At 37.9% G+C, this 18,063-nt stretch overlaps 1 protein-coding gene across 1 annotated transcript in view; it reads right to left on the bottom strand.

Moving 5' to 3' along the window:
- The window catches only part of LOC145783213 (tubulin--tyrosine ligase-like protein 12), a 30,833-nt gene extending 19,292 nt beyond the window's left edge, over positions 1-11,541 (bottom strand). Inside the window, exon 1 of the mRNA XM_082595016.1 lies at positions 11,405-11,541. Within this exon, the coding sequence (XP_082451142.1) occupies positions 11,405-11,530 (126 nt within the window). The 5' untranslated portion in view covers positions 11,531-11,541. The remainder of the gene's footprint in view (positions 1-11,404) is intronic.
- Between the last annotated feature and the right edge of the window lie 6,522 nt (positions 11,542-18,063).

Raw genomic sequence — 18,063 nt, 5'->3', positions numbered from 1 at the left:
GGGAGGTGGAAGAACCGAGCACGAGCAGGATAATCGTTATTGAAGGGAGAAGCTATCAAAAATCGTGGGAGAGTGAATTCCCGTGGCTAGAATACAATAGAATAGATGCAAAGATAGAGCATTCTGTCCGATTTGCAACTATGTCGCAACTGCTTGATCTATTTGCAAGCAATGAAACAATTCCATTAATGCTTCCAAACATGGTCTGCATTGTGAAAATATACTTTGCCTTTGAAAATATACTGAAAATATATCGTTGCCTTCCACCACCTGCGAGGCGGAGCGATCGTTTAGTGCACTCAGGCGCATAAAAACCTACTTGCGATCTACCATGACGCAACAGCGATTGAACCACGTCCTAATTTTAAATGTTTATCAAGCTGAAGCTTCACGGTTACAACTTGACCAGTTGATTAACAGTTGGATTGACAGAGCTGCTGTTCGCAAAAATACTTTTGCCAAATGTGAAGTGTCAGAGCAGCAAAGTAACAATAAAATTCACGACATACTTCCTGTGCTTTGTTTTAAAATTGCTTTGTAAATTGCCGGCTCGGTGGCTTAGTGGTTAGTGCGCCCGTCTCTGAAGCGGTAGGCATGGGTTCAATACCTTGTCGGGTCATACCAAAGACTTTTTAAAAATGGTACTGAATCTAATTTCTGCTTGGCACTGAGCAATGGAGTGGATTCGGGTAATAATGTACTCAGTTGCGCCTCTATACGGCTGCATTGACACTGTCTGTTATGTAAAGCGCTGTGGAGCAACGCATTCTGCGATGGATACAGCGCTATATAAAAACTAACATTATTATTAAATTATCGAGCTACAAATCAGGTGTGAAAGACAGTTGCATCTACGAAACACGCTTAGTAAAGATCAAACAAAAACATGCAGTTTGAAAGTTTTTAGGTTGCCATGTTGTGCTATCCGCCACCCCGTGCAAAAATAAAAGTCGGCGCCTATGTATACTAGGGTGGCCAAAAAAAATGGAAATTTTTTATTTTTGTTTGCACACCCTCTCATTTGAGGAGGATTCATGAAAAAATGACACTGTGAAAATTTGAAGTGAATCCGACAAGAGGAAGTGCTCTCCCACCGACCTCAAAGTTTGCTTTCTTTGGCATAATTCGTCAAAATTCCTTGAATATGTGACGTAATTATTTTTTGACTTATTTACATTGCAGTTGCAGCATTTTTGTGTAAACCATTGTTTTACTCTGAATTTATGATATAATAAGTGTTTCCACATGCAGAAAAACAGAAATAATACACAAAATAGATCACATTAACAAGCGTTTGGTATGAAATAAAATGCACTAAACTTTAGCTAAAACCGCATAAAAGTACGTTCACCAGTCACGATCGCAACACTTCATGTGACAACACATTGCCCAGAAATTGCAAGAGAAATGTTTGTATAAAGAGTCAAGCCATTGGTTGACTTTATTGCACTTGTTGGAAGCAGCTTTCTGTGGTGCTTGACCACTTGATAGAGGAGCTGGCGCTGTTGTTCATTTTTTGTATGGACTTCATTGAAGTCAGTAGCTAATTTGACTGCCCGCTCTGCACAATCATTGACGGCTTTGAGATGACGCCAAACTTTGCATGCTTCTTTATAATCATCACGATCACGCCATGTGTCAACAGAAGCAGTGACTCGAAAAGGTTAAGTGAACGCTATGTTACAAACTGTGCCAAAGAGAGACGTTAAAACTTGACAATTTTGTTTGGGGCAACACGACGAACATCTTCGGGAAATGGGTCTTTCTTAAGAGCATTAACGATTGCCTTCTTTTCATCATCTGTGTTATTATCACTGAATAAAGGCAGTGCAGCAAGATCCTCACTGATGTACCACAAGCGCAACCTCAACTTTTTTTTGCCACTTGAGAAATTGCATTGTCAACCTCTTTCTAATCCTCTGTGAGCTGTAACATTGCTAGGTCATTTGTAGGGGCAGATATTGATGAAGGTGCTGCAAACCAAAAAGTGGCATAGATGGTAGTAGTTAATATTACTTCATCTGCAACTGTACTGCATGCAAGTGGCAGTGTAATCTTATTGACCTTCATCTCGTAGTAGACGGCGAAGAACCACACCCCATACAGGCAGCTGACATGGCCCTCAAGAGAGTCAACAAATGGACACCCACTCTCTAGTGTTGACTCCCTTGAGGGGCTATGTCAGCTGCCTGTATGGGGTGTGGTTCTACGAGATGAAGATCAATAAGGTTACACTGCCACTTGCTTGCAGTACAGTTCTTGTGAGTGAAAGCTAATATCGCTACCACTGCAAAGACTCACGTTGTTACCAAACTAAAACGCATCCGTCTAGAGCATATAAGAGAATCAAAGCACAAAGGGAGGCGAAATTCAGCTTCCCAGCTGACCTCAGAAGCTGACTTCACCCAGAGCTTAAGTGCATTATTTGATATTGCACATGCTAACTGGGAATGCCGCATAACAATACCAGAAGATTGCCAGTTTTTGATAGACCAAGGTGGTGCATGACAGATACTGATGACAACAGAGGACCCAATGCATCGGCAAGCTGCTGCAAAGTATAGAAAGCGCAAAGATGATGAACAGAGGCGCAACGGAAATCGCATTGATCCAGTACCATCAAGTGCTGCTGCTTTCTCATCTGAAAATGATTAGCAAATGATGAAGATTCTTCCAGTGACCCACTGTTTGCACCGTAAATCCAAATAACACCAAAACAAAAGAAAACCCAGTAGGAGCAGCCATTACCAAAACGCTGCATTATCGATAATCCACTGTTTAATGCAGCACTGAACAGAACTATAACATCAAGTCGTCAAGCAATGATGATCGTCACTCCTGCTCTTGCTGCAGCTGGAATTGATATAAATGAATTGACAATGTCACATTCCTCTGTCATGAATGCTCGAAACACCTCATGTGAAAGCCTGGCAGCTGCAGTGCTGCAAAAATTTAAACCAACAGTTACAGTTCCACTTGTTGTTCATTTTCATGGTAAATATTTGACTAATGCCAATGGCACAAAGTGCGAATCTTTGGCCATTGTAGTTTCTGGTATGCATGTTGAGATACTGCTTGGCATTCCGAAGCTGCCTGTTGGAACGGGATCACTAATGGGCCAAAAAGTAGTGGAATTCACACACGAGTTGTAGCAGAGCACTTAGCTGCACTTTGTTTTGACACGACATCAAGCAATACGGGAATCCACACTGGAGCTATCACTGTCATGCAGCAGGCATTTAATCGAAGGCTGCTAGTTCTTGCATGCCATGATCTCAAAGTCGTCAATGATTGTGCAGAGCGGGCACTGGGCAGTCAAATTAGCTACTGACTTCAATGAAGTCCTTACGGAAAATGAACAACAGCGCCAGCTCCTCTATCAGGTGATCGAGCACCACAGAAAGCTGCTTCCAACAAGTGCAAGTAAACGCCAACGTGCCAACAGCTCCATTAAATAAAATCAATGGCTTGACTCTTTACAAACATTTCTTTTGCTTTTTCTGGGCAATGTGTTATCACCTGAAGCGTTGCGATTGTGACTGGTGAACGTACTTTTATACGGTTTTCGCTAAAGTTCAGTGCATGTAATTTCATTCCAAACGCTTGTTAATGTGATCTATTTTGTGCATTATTTATGTTTTTCTGCATGTGGAAACACTTATTATATCATAAATTCAGAGTAAAACAATGGTTTACACAAAAATGCTGCAACTGCAATGTAGATAAGTCAAAAAAGAATTACGTCACATATTCAAGGAATTTTGATGAATTATGCCAAAGAAAGCAAATTTAGAGGTCGGTGGGAGAGCACTTCCTCTTGTCGGATTCACTTCAAATTTTCACAGTGTCATTTTTTCATGAATCCTCCTCAAATGAGAGGGTGTGCAAACAAAAATAAAAAATTTCCATTTTTTTTGGCCACCCTAATGTATACCATAATTCAAGACTATATGATACTGACAACTCAAGAAAGGAATTGACATAAATTTGTAAGTGACTATAAGGACCTTGGTGTAGTTATTGATCAGGACTTATCTCTCAGAAAACACTTAGAAAAAATGGTTTCTAGAGCTAACAGTATGGTAGGACTGATTCAACGTTCTATATCTAATTTTGATACCACAGTATTTGCCACTCTTTTTAATACATTAATTCGTCCAATTTTGGAATACAATAATTTGATCTGGTTCCCAACATATAAGTATCATACTCTGTAGCTACAATAGAAAATGTTCAAAGGCATGCAACCAAATTGGTTCCTGGATTAAGGGATTCAATAATAATATTTGATGTTGTAAGCACCGACCTGTGCTTTGTCATCATTCTGATATACATAACACATTTGCTGTTACTTAGGTTAACAGCTAGTTTCATAACTAATAACTCTACTCGTCGTCGTTCGTATGAAGCAGAAAGTTTGTGGTCAGCCGAATGGAAGGACTTGGAGCCAACTTTTCGTCAAGTCATCTAGTGTACGGAGGCCTGTTATTCCATTGGGAGGGGAATAGATGGGACACCCAAAGATGAAGTGGTTAGCTGTTTGCTCCGTCGCACCGCACTGACAAGCAGCAGAGTCCCTTATGCCCCAGCGTGTCAAGCAAGCATTGAAGCGGCCAACAAAAGCGGCCAACATTTCAACAAAAAAATAACTCTACTCATCAATAAATAACATATACATATATATAAACTTTTAAAAGACAGATTAGTGGGAGCAGAAAATGAAAAAATATGATCATATGTATATACCGTATTTTACCATAAGGCGCACGATCAATTTATGAGGAAAAAAAGGATTTAAAGTGCGCCTTATGGTCCGTAAAATACGGTACATGAAAAATACATAGCCTACACAATAGTACTGTCACTTAATACATAACATCATAAGATGAATTCAAGGTAAATTTCAATGGATCACTGCTCCAGTGCTTGTCAAGCCTTGCTTTGATTGCATTCAAGCATTTGTCATATTCTGAAAGATTGGAAAAATTAAATTTGCCTACTCTAGCATTCCGACGTCTTCGCCATGATATTATTCAAGTGTATAAATATTTAAATGCTTTTATGATGTAAATTATATATACTGTATATATTAGTTCAAATGAATCCAAATACATATGATACAAAATGCCATAACTTAAAATTGTATAAGCCACAAACTATGTCAAGACTAAAGATGTAAAAAAACGTTTTTTTTTGTTTTTAAAAAAAAACGAGCTCGTTTTTTTTGTTTTTTATTCGTTTTTTTACCTATTTTTTAATTAAATGTCACAATATGCAGCAATTAGGGTAAACTCATTGCAATAGCGTCTCTTTCAACAAAAAAATAGTCTCATAACTCGTATAACATCTTTCAAATGAGACAATATGTCTCTCAAGTCTCAACACACGAGCCATAAAGGTTTCTCATCGTCTCAAATAGTAACACAGTGTCCTATGGTTGGCACATCTCAAGTATTGTCTGTAATTTGGTTCAGCCAGTTGTTAAATGCAGTACCACACTCGTGTACAGTTTCAAAGCCACCTGGGATTTTGGTTAATGGGCATGTTACGTTAGGACCAGGTGGTCAGGGTCCTGTTTCTCTACTTCACAAAGGCACTTTTCACCAGCACACCACACCATTACCAGTACAACGTCAAGAGATTGTTCCAGTTGATGTGCATTTGGTGCAAACGTGATGAAAATCACACAAGCGGTTCTCGAGTTATAAGTGAAATAACCTTAGCCACTAAGTGGCTTTATAGATAAGGAGCAATAGAAAAACGGCCATATCTCAAGAACCGCTCAACATATTTACATAAGTTTTAGCTCTACCCCCATGTTTTATGGGGTGGGCTATCTGTTTATGAAAATTAAAACAAGTTTTGGCTACTACTTTTTGAGCTAAAAAGAAATTAACCTCTTGTTGTTACGCACCAATAAAACCATGGTGCGTAAATTAAAAAAAAAAATAATTGGGTAGAAAAAAGATTGATGACAAGTTTGGCAAAAGCAGTGTAGTGCTAAAGTCCCAACTTTTAGCCCAAATCACATTTAAATGTAGTGAAAGATGGAAACGTTTTGATGTTTTTTTATTTTCCCTGAAGAGATTCAATAATCCTTTGTGACATCATAGTCATGTTTGTTTTCCCTTAATCACACCATTGTGCTGTCATAGACATGTTTAAAAGAAGTATGGTTATTGGTTGCACTTAATCCATTCAATTTGAACTAGTTTGCAGAACTTTGAGACTTTAGCACTTTTTTTGTTTTTGCCTAACTTTTCGTCAATCTTTCCTCTGCCCAATAAAAAAAATTAAAGTTTGCATCATGGTTTTATTGGTGCGTAACGACAAGAGATCAATTTCTTTTTATCTCAAAAAACAGTAGGCCTAGTTCTCAAATAAAATAAGTTTTCATCTTTGATGTTTGTTTTGTATCTTTATCCTGCATTGTGGGAATATGGGTAAAACTTTATTCTTGTCAGGAAAAGCATTATAAAGCATTTATTCACTATGTGAACACTGAGCACTGAGCAGTGCTGAAAAACTCCACTTTAAAGGAAAAATTTCTTCATTCAAGGTTGGTAGAATGGTAGTTACTAGCAATAGTCAACATGGGTGGTGGGCATTTGAAAGGAACATTAACCTAAACCTTTTCTGACAAATGCACTAACTTTTGACAGCTAAAAATATCAGTGATAAGGTCTCTTGCATTATATGTCCCAAATAATCTGCAAGAAGCATCAATGACGAAGTGTCCAATCCAAGATCTCACAACACACGAAAAGAATACTTCTGTTTCAACATTTATAAAGCATATACATCGTTGGCAAGCTATCAGTTACAAAACATGTTTAAACAAGCTATTGGCAATAGCTTGCATTAGTAAATTACCACGTCCACAAACAAGGTAAATGTGTGTACTGAATACTGCCACCTTGTTTTGTCAAAATTTCGTCAACCCATTGAGTGTGTACAAGAATAACCAGTACCACAGTATACTAACATCATAGGCTAACTTCCATAAAAGGAAAAAGAAATTAACTCATCTACAATATGTCATGTATCAAATTTCATTAATTCAATGTTTGTCAGGTCTACTGCCACAAACATGCCCAGGCCTCGAAATTCACGGCGGACACGGCGGTCATGTCCGCCGTCACAGCATGTGATGTCCGCGGCAAGTACAATCTAGATCGGTCAAATTTGTCCGCCGAGAAATAGCGATACAAATTGTCATTGCATAGCACGAATAATTGTTGCAAATATATATATAATTTCCCGCGCATTCTAGCGCGCAACTAGAAAATGTGAATACTGTATCCCTTAGCTTCTATTCAAGCAGGAAAACTTTCGATTTTTACGTTGCTTCAACGATTGGTGACAATGAAACAGCGTAACAAAGGTGAATTCTTCGCTAAGAACCGATGGGAGTACCGGTACTTTTACACTAATCCCACGCAACCTAGTTCAAGTCTTACGTCACAATGTCTGGCTTTGATCTCCGAGCGATGTTGATAAAGCAAGGTTGGTTACAAAATTAGATTGCACGAGTAGGCTATTATAGCAAGATGCAGCAAAATTTGTTACGTTTTGGTATTACAATAAGAAAGAAAAGACCCAGGGAAAATTCGCATTCGCTCACATGACACGCAACAATAAACCTAAAGAAAAAAGCCTAGTGAACTTTGCACAGCAGAAAATAGTGGCGTTAGCGTAGAAGTTTTCCGACTCGTGCCCAGAGGATTGTGATGCAAAAAGCCATGCGACCTCGTTTGGGTGGAAGTTAACCAGTTATACAGCGAATTAAGCAGCCACACGGCGCTTTGACTCTTCAAGCGCACGTCGTTGGTCTGATGAAGCCTTTCAGACTGACTTTGCTGGATTTTAAAAAAGCCTTCTAAACCGTAGCTATAGTTCTCAAATGGCGAAGAATTATCAAGATTATCTGATTAAGCAAGACAATCGACGCTAAAACTGGTGTGTCCGCCGCGAGACTTAATTTGTCCGCCGAGATAGCTGCTCAGACCGGACACGTTTGTCCGCCGTCAACAAAAACGAATTTCGAGGCCTGCATGCCAGAGAATGAAGAAGAAAGCGAAACAACATAGGTCCTCATAGGACTATGCAAGAACATATGCTGCCAAACACAAACACTTAGGAATTTCAGCACACCAATAAAACTATTTTTAGTAATTTAATGTTTTTCAAGAGCACTATAATGAAACTAAGCTGTAAATTGCAAAAAAATTGCAACTTTTTCAAAAAAATATGAAAAAAAAACAAAAAAACGAGTGTTTTTTTTGGCTCAAGTTTTTTTTGAAAAAAACACGTTTTTTTTTAAAAAAAACGGTTCGTTTTTTTTGCATTTACATCTCTAGTCAAGACTGAGAAGTAACTTTTTCACAGTACATGTAGTAAATGCCTAGAATAACTTACCACCAACAGTCATAAATGCACTTAGCTTGAATGCATTCAAGGCAAGGCTTGACAAGCACTGGAGCAGTGATCGATTGAAATTTATCTTGAAATCATCTTATGATGTTATGTATTAAGTGACAGTTACTATTGTGTATATATATATAGTCAATCTGGGTAATGCACAGCGCAGGAGAAATAGCGATAATGCGCAGCAGTGCGCTTTATAAGAAACAAAGAAATTTAATATTTAAAAGTTGGTTATTTACAGCTAAACTACCCAGCTGTTTAGTGGAAACCAAGTCAAAAAAAGGATTGGACGGCATCCAGGCTAAAATCTTTCTTTTCATACGTCACCTATTTTCTCTTCATTTTAACTTTGAAAGTCGGATTTCTAACTTTGCTGCTGCAAAGAGGAGAGCGCTTGTATCCAAATGGCTCCAACGTGTAGCGATCATGCACACACAAGCCTTTATTTAAACTAAAAGATGATAGAGAAGTAATTTTGTTTCTTTAAGAAAATTGAAAAATACGCATTTGGCCGCAACAACAGTCACGTGGTGAATGCGTGGCAACCACGTGAGGCTTTGAAATTGAGAGCCAGACGATGATACAAAATGGCGGCTCGGTCTGTTGTGTTTCCCCAGGCAGCAAATAAGCCATTTTTGACGTTGCTTCAACGTTTGCTGATGTTGAATCAATATAAAAAACGAGTGATTTGCTGTCCGGTGCAGTAAAAGCGTGCTTAGCTAAGCATCTCGGCTTGGACAGTTACAGCACAGAATTAAAAATTTACCGGTGTTATTAAGATGTTGAAGTTTTAGACAACAACAACTACAGCAAAAATTAGTCGTAAATCAACCGAAAACAGTGATCCCAGCGGCTCCACGGGGGTGCAGCTTAATGCGAAGTATAGCGATACATTTCGCTTTCCCACTCCAGAGGATAAAAATGTTAAAGAAAACAAAAAACAGTTTAGTATATATGGTATTCAGCGTTAAGATGAACTACGGAAGGTATAATATAACTTCATATTTTCCAGGCTATCTAAATCTTCCTACAATATCACATTGTTTGTGTTACGTTCACTGTTCGAGTCATAGCAAGGAAAACAAATTATTTCCTGTTTCGAGCATTTAAAGAGAATGTCCCCACTGATTGATAACTATTGCTGCCAAATTTCTTAGTTAAGCCCTCTGCATTCATTTGTGACTCGTTTGTTAATTATTTGGCTTTTTTCTTTTTTGCAAGTCTACGGTACTAAAAAAGCCACCTGTTTTTGTTTTTTCTTTTATAATGTTTTGGCCTCTGTCGCATTTGTGTTTGCACCTGTGGTTTGTTTTCGTTAAATCAATAACTTATTAGTCAACGATATAACGTCAGTTTACATCGAATTATACAACCGTTATGACCTATTCGTTTTTCAATAATTGCCGATCCTTGAGAAAGGAAATTCGTAATTGTACTGTAAATCGTTTTGTTTCATTCGACAAAATTGCTTTTCTCTAGACGGTCGCAAATTTAAGAAATCTCAAAGTTACCTGTGTTTAAAAGATTGTCTAAAAACGCACAATAAGAACACGTGAAACTCAATTAAAACTTATATGTTGTGTTGTTGTTAGCAATCCAGACAGTTCAAATAGAGCAAAGGTCAACAACGATAAACAAAATACATCACTGTAACGTTGCAATAAAATAGACAAAGCAGACGTTACAATCAATAACCCATGTTGATAATTTGTGCCATAAACAGCCATAATTTTTATCTGCTTATTTGATAAAGATAATTTGTGCCATAAACAGAGTTTTTTAGGCAACTGACTGATTTGTTTTGATGCTAAAGTAGCTATATACATAATGCCCGTTGTGTTGTTATTTGTGAACGCCGCTTCGTTTAGTCGTTTATTTTATGCGTCAGCAAAATCTTACATTTTGTCGACTCTGTGTTTCTTGACATTGAATCAACGTAGTTAGAAGCTTGCGTCGGCAAAGGCAGCTTGTGCCTTTGTGTGTATGAGGAATCATTTCTCTTTTCGTGCTATAAATGAGGTCTGTGCTTGTCATGTAAAGCTTGTACTGTAGTGTACTAAACACTGATAAATTTCCCTTTCCCGATTTTGCCTGGTGGTACACTGCAAGAGCACAAAGCTGTCATAATGCAGGCTAACTGCGCATTCGATTGCGCGGTGCGCTTTAGCCCAACGCGCACTGCGCATTTGTAATTAAGCGATTATTGCGCAAGCGATGCCGAAAATTTGCTCGAAAACAAACAAAAGGTGCACTTGACCTACTTCTTAGTACAATTGATCTACAAGTAGCAAGGTACTTAAAAAGTTAAAACTGGCTTGTCTAAGGTGTAATTTGACCAAATGAGAGCAAAGTTTGTTAAAATTGGCTGCGCATTACCCCAATTGACTATATATATGTATTTTTCATGTATATATATACATATGATCGTATTTTTTCATTTTCTGCTCCCACTAATCTGTCTTCTAAAAGTTTATATATGTTATTATTGATGGTTAGAGTTACTAGTTATGAAACTAGCTGTTAACCTAATTAACAGCAAATTGTTATTGATGGCTAGAGTTATTAGTTATGAAACTAGCTGTTAACTTATGGTAATTAAGCGTTATGTAGGCCTATATCATAATGATGAAAAAGCTCCTCGGTGCTTACAACATCAAACATCTATTATTATTATTATTATGTTTAATTGTTTATTTCTGTAAAATTTGTGTAAAAGTGCTATCATGAAAGGAAAGTAAAACTTTTTGCATAATTTCAAACCTTTCACGACAAGGTTTTTAAGAAATATTAATTAACTTAGGTTTTAAGCTTCAGCGTGGAAAAATAGGCCTAGTCATATCTCAGATTAAGGTGCCTTAACCAATTCCAAGCCAAAGTATCAGACACTGTAATCCTTAGATAAATATCTATAACTACATGAAAACACTTTCTACTTAACTGTATTTGTATTACATCAAACTAACTTAAAAAAACCAACCTCATGCTCCAGTTTTCTATGCAATGATCTCAGCAAATGCATGCTCAAGCCATCAGATGTAAGGATTTCTTTATACAAGGTACAAAACTCATCAAAATCAACAATCTCTTGAGGAACACCAGACATTTTTAACTGCAATGATGACCTATATACATGCAAAATTGAAATTTTTCAGTTCAGTTGTTTTTATTTCTGACTATCATATCAAAACAATACACGTCAACATAGCAAAGGTCGAGAAAAGGGTAGAAGCGACAAAACGCAAACGTTAAAACGTGCTTGAGACCGAAGTAAGTTATTGAAAGAAATTTGGCACGGTCGCAACACAAATTTTTCAATGATTAAATTGCTAAGAGTAGCTCTGCTTAGGCTCTAATTTCACATTTGGTAAGCAAACTGTCAGATAATAATTGCAACATTCGATTTATACATTCCCAGACAGCAAATCAGTCAGCAAATCGTGACTGATTGCTGTCGGGGTTGATGCAAAATTGCCATGCATTGTGCTAAAAAAACTTCAACGTCTATAGACGTTGAATCAATGTAAATCGTGACTGATTGCTGTCGGGGTTGATTCAAAATTACTATGCATTGTGCTAAAAAAAACTTCAAAATGCCAAACCAAAACTTTTCTGCCAAACTCATAAAAAAAGCACCAAATTTATCGAATTTGGCATTAAAAACGACAATATTTAATCAATGCACCCGGTCTTGGATGCAAGCTGATTCACAATAATTCACTCGAGCATGACATACGCACTCAAGCGTATCTTTTTGTGAAACGCCGTTGTAAATTTCAAAAAGTATCTTAATTCTCTAATTTCTCGAAAACTAGAACCATTCAAAAATACCAGGAGCCTTAAAAGTTTTGAAATGACTTTAAAACTTGGTGTCAAAATTTTAGGCTATATATGAATGATTTTTTTTTTTGTTAAAGTTTTGTTAATTTTTACAACCACCAAACTTCCTCGTTAACAGCAACAATGTGGTGCGCACAATCAGTTATTTTCCTATGCTAATCCAGCAAAACAACATTTGACTGAATGAATCGGATCAACAGTTGTGTGGTGAAGAGCACATGCAACCAGGACTCTGAAGTCAGGCAAAAAATATATGACTAGCCTATTTGTGCCCCTTGTTTTTTCAAAGGAAACAGCAAATTTTTGCTCTCCAGGTTAAAATATATAGCCTACCGGTACATTGGAATCAATAAAAATTTAGGCCTGGAGAAGTGCTACATACAGACAAATTAGGAAAGAAATTTAATCGTGGTCATATCAGTCGCAAATTTTTCGACATCGATATAAACCCGCAGAGAAAGGACAATTCAAAGAAACCTTGATTTAGGCTATCTAGTAGCTAGGCTACCAGTAAATTTGGGACTCCGAGAGAAATCGTGACTGGTCGCAAAATATTATAAAAAATGGGCTTCAAAAATTTTTTAACAATATCTAAGGGCAACCCTTTGCAACAATAAATGACTTAAAAAAGTATGTTAAACAAGGAATGTTTTTTTGTATGATTTCCGATTTTTGTGCAACGTTTTTCGAATTTTAGTTTTCAAAAAATATTTCGGGAAAGTATTTTTATAGACGCTTAATTGAAGCCTGGTCAATACGTCAGAATTTTAAATTATTTTTGTTTAGCGTAGCCTATATTTTTTGTCCTATTTTCAAACTATTCTGTTCATGTTTTCATTGTGTGCCCTATCACAAGATTAACATCCCTGAAAAGAAACTTTAACGTTAAACACGAATCGTTTATGCACGAATAGAAAGAAAATTCAGAAAAATATTTTCAAAACGTATTTTTATAGACGGTTAATTGAAGGTTGGTCTTAACGTCAAAATCTTAAACAACTTATATTCGATTGACGTAAAATATTTGTCCCATTTTCAAACTATTCTGCTCACGTTTCCTTCGTGTGCCCCATGACGAGATTGGCACCACTGAATAAAAAATTTAACGCTGAACACGAATCAAAAAGAAAATTCCTAAAAATATTTCGGGTAAGTATTATTATAGACATTTATGTGATGCTAACTTGCTTTGCTAAATCCGGCTAAATCTCATGTCACAGTCAAAACTTCCAATATTATGTCTTACATTTCGCAGCGGCAATTGCTTAGCTGATGCAAGTCAAGTTTTTTGTTGAAATTTGTGTGTTCACCCTTTATTTTTTCATAAAAAAAAACAATTGATTAAATGTGACGACGAAAAGTGGTTTCATCAACATCTGACTGTTGTTGCTTTCATCGCAAGGTTTACTGCGCGTTTTTTGCCGATTAGGCTATTTCGTTAGGCAGATCGCACAAAATAACTCTGCCAGAATGACAGTAGGCTAGTGTTTTGAAGAGATTATGGTTTACCGTTGTGACTATAAATACTAAAGACGTGTTGTTGTCAGTTAAGACAAAAGCACAAAAGAATAATAAAGACGATCTTGTTGGTTGGTAGACTATAGAAGAACTTAAAGCACAAAGAAAAATAAAGACGTGTTGTTGTCAGTTCCAGAAGCACAAAAGAAAATTAAAGACGTTTCTTCTCAGTTGATACTGAAGAACTTCAAGCTAAAAATTAAAGACGTTTCTTTGTTGGTTCTGAAAAAAACAAAACATTGACATTTATTGGCAAGAAAGAAGATTAAAGACAATCGATTTGTGCTTGAAGATTCAAGTAGACGAATCCAAGCAAGTTTTGTGGAACTTTCAATAGCCTAGATTGGAAGTCTCCAGAAGTGGTAGGACTTCATATACCCCTACAACTACGGTATTGTGCATTTAAAATCTTTTTGTATTTTTACGATCTTTGCAGTTAAGTTTGTTATAGCTACTGTAATATTTTGTGTGTTTGTGTAACTTAATTTTTTAATTGTTAAATTTAGCCCCAACATTTAATATGTCTACACTCGGTGGCGACAGGGACTCGACCACCGTCGACTCGACTGAATTTAAGCCTGATGATGTTCTTTGTGCTCGGGCAGGCCAATCTGGGGAGGGACCCAGTAACGATGACGCTAAGTCAGTTCGAGAAGCCCGGCATCTTAGAAGAGATATTTTGACTCAAATTGGGGAACTTTCTGTAGCCCTAGGTTCTTTGAATGATAAGCAGGAACTGTTAATTTTTCGATCTAACTTATCTACTTTAGAAGAGGAATTACGGCATTTCCATGCTCTTTTGAGTAAAATTTTTAACTCTGCAATTTTGGCAGAACTTCGTGATAGGGTAGATCCCGAATTTAACTCGTTAAAAAATAACTTCGAACAAAAAGTAAGTGAGTTTTCAGATATGTTAGATGCTGACATACATCCTGAGGATAGCGCCTCAAATGTAAGCACTATGATGTCTAGAAGCTCATCACGAATAGTTGCACAAACTAACCTGCAGCTGAGACGAGAGGAGCTCCAGATACAAGCTGAGGCCAAAGCAAGAGCTGCTGAGGTCATCGCGAGAGCTGAGTCCATACGAGCTGAGGCTGCCGCGAGAGCTGAGGCCGACGCGAGAGCTACTGAGGCCATACGAGCTGAGGCTGCCGCGAGAGCCGAGGCCGACGCGAGAGCTGCTGAGGCCGTACGAGCAGAGGCCGCCGCGAGAGCTGAGGCCGAAGCGAGAGCTGAGGCCGAAGCGAGAGCTGCTGAGGCCGCCGCGAGAGCTGCTGTGAGTTTGCATTCAAAGACGCTCAGTTGAGGGCTGAACATTTGAACAACGTAAAGAGGTAGTTTTAGCTGAATATCGATCAGAGTTGGGCTCCCGGCGTAGTTCTAAGAAGGGCTCTTCTAGCCATTCCAGAAGTGAACATCAATCGCAGTTTAATTTACATAACCTTTTCCAGACGCCTGTTCAATCGGTGGGTGGACCAGTGCAATCCACACATTTTCCAGCTGTTTCAGGAGGTCTCGTGGCCGCGGCTAAGGGTCTTCCAAAGGATCTAGAGCCAAGTCCTGCGAATTATAACCGAACTCCTCCCCCAGAGCGTACAAGTCACGGGGCCGCCATTAGCAGTAATGCTTTGCCCCTTCACAGTATTCTGCGCCGCTAGTTTTTGATCGCCCAGCTACACGTAATTTGGGTGGTTGTGAGAGGCGTATCGCGTCTCCCAGTGGCGTAGCCAAGGGGGGGTTTTGGGGGTTACAACCCCCCCCTTTGGCACGCGTGTGACGTCAAAATATTGAGAATGATGCTTTTAGTCTAAAAAAATTGCCTAATTTTAAACAAAATTGCATTAAAAGAGCGAGTTTTGCCAATACCAAACATCTCAGCCAGGAATTAACAACAAGAAAACATAGACTCTTAGCTTTATTTCCGAAAAATGCCGAAGAAAACATGATCTTATCCTTTTGCTATTCCACCGGACAGCACCATTTTACAGGAATATTCGTACCCACATTTTTGTTGAAAATGCTCTCAGAATGCACCAAATTCAAAGTAATTTTTCAAAATTTTCTGGGGGAGGCCCCCCAGACCCCCCGCCGCTGGGTGGTCAAAACCCCATCTTTCAAAATTCCTGGCTACGCTACTGGCGTCTCCTGAATTTAACGTGTGTGAGAAGCGTGATCGGGCTGTGCATGTGACTGAGCCCCCTCAGCCCCTTAAGGGATATAGCTTGTCTTCTCCCACTAATACCAAAATATAGTAGGACGTTTTTCGATAATGCGGCCCTGATTGGTTACGATGGTAATAATATGCCATTTGTCTTCTTTAAAAACCGTGTTACGGCCTTAATGGCAGCTTCGCCCTTTAAACGTATTTGTTACTGCTTCGTTTCGGCGACAAGAGTAACTGGCCGAGACCATCAGGTCTACGCCTCTCTTATTGCTAATTACTCTGTCGGCTTATATCAAATAACAACGGAAAAAGTATGCCGTTGGTCAAAAGCCTTATCTATCACTTCAATCAATTTATTTCACAAAATATATTCGTGATTGTGCATTTTAGGTAGAAAAGGTGATAAAGACTCGGTTTTTGGCCTATTTTCGCCATTTCTTGGTCAAATTTCTCAGTTCACATTTTATTTTAAAAGTCTTCTTGCGTTGAACACAGAAGAAAACGAGCAAAAACTGCTTTGTGAATGAAATAGAAATAATGAAAAAGTCATGGTTGGGTAAACAGCGATGAAACATATCTCATGGTTGGGTAAACAGCAAATGCGAATCGACCGCGAACAAATTTTTGGAAAGGGGATGTCCCTGGTAGAGTTTTACAGATGCACCTTCTGGTTCTGGTGTGTTTATTATTTTTTGACAAGGGGAACTTAAATAAGTGGCGTTGCTGGCTACGGTACCTCTGGGGAATATTTTTCAGTACACAAAACATCATGGCAAACTGCAAAAATTAGCTCAGTTTGTTGTGCTGTTTGGTGCAGATTACCAACACACTTTGTTCAGTTAGATCCTTCTTGCAGTTGAGTTGCATTAGGTAAAGAAATGAACTTTTGTATAAAAGTTTGTGATAGTTTTCTGTGTTTTTGTTTGCTGATGAATAATTGAGATAATAAGCACCAGAGTTTAGTTATAGACTGAGTTTATCAGATGTTATACCTATTTTATGGCCTAACCAAACAAGTTAAAGTTTGCTGATTAGTTGAAGCAGGGAGTTTGAATATGCCGAATAACAAGTCATTGTGATTGTGAAAATGCTTAGTTTATATGATTTTGAAAGTTCATCTTAATAATTGCATGTAAAATGTGGTAATAGCATTTTGAAGTTTTAATGTCGGTATCATATACCTGTTTTACAAATACCATGTGATGTAGCTTGAATTTTGAAGATGATGATAAAGTTGCGGGCCTTGTAGGTATTAAGCAGCCTACAATTTTATGAAAAAGAAATACAGGAGAGATGTTTCTGACCATCGGGCATGGGTGGCCTAAACCAACAAGCACTAAAGTTGCATTATGTTGTGTATATTTGTTAGTACTGCATTTGCTTTATGTCACTAATCTATTGATCTTCCCTCGCTGATCTAGTTTCTTTGCTTTATGATTCAAGATATTTAAACTGATTTCTATGTCGTATGTTTTTATTTGATGTGTAATGAGTACGGTATATTTTAGGAATATTTACGGCAGTGGCTATTTGACCGGCTCCGGTCTTTGAATTTGAAACACTATTTGACCGGTCATGACGTCACTACATAAGCGCTTTTTTCTTTTTCTCTTTCAAAGCAACAGACGAGAAGCGCCGATATAGGCTAAGTTCTAACTTCAACACGTGTTCTTCAACACAGTCCGTGGCGCGTGCGATACGTCTCGGGCTGCCAATCTAGAGGGGATGAGTTCGATACTATCCGGAAGCATTCTTTTTGTTTTTATCTAAATTTTGACCCGAAGCGCATTTTTGTGGTCAATTTTTAATTTGAGTAGCCTACAGCCCATTTTTTATGTCTTTTCAAATGTGAGTAATAATGTTAGAGTTTTTTTAATTTGCTGGAATTTGAGAATTTCTCTTGGTAATTTTCTGATCGTCATAAGTGAACGTGTGTTGCCGAACGACCCTACATTTTTCTCTCAAGTTAGTTATATACAATACTTCTTTAAAAAATGGTTTTACCATTATCATTTCTTTTAAAAGAAGTATTGTATATAACTAACTTGAGAACTATACTTGAGAACTATTAACTAACTTGGACTGTAGGCTACTCAAATTAAAAATTGACCACA

Source organism: Aplidium turbinatum, chromosome 14 (genome assembly GCF_918807975.1).
Source record: "Aplidium turbinatum chromosome 14, kaAplTurb1.1, whole genome shotgun sequence".
Lineage (NCBI taxonomy): Eukaryota > Metazoa > Chordata > Ascidiacea > Aplousobranchia > Polyclinidae > Aplidium > Aplidium turbinatum.
This window is presented reverse-complemented; position numbering and strand designations above follow the sequence as displayed.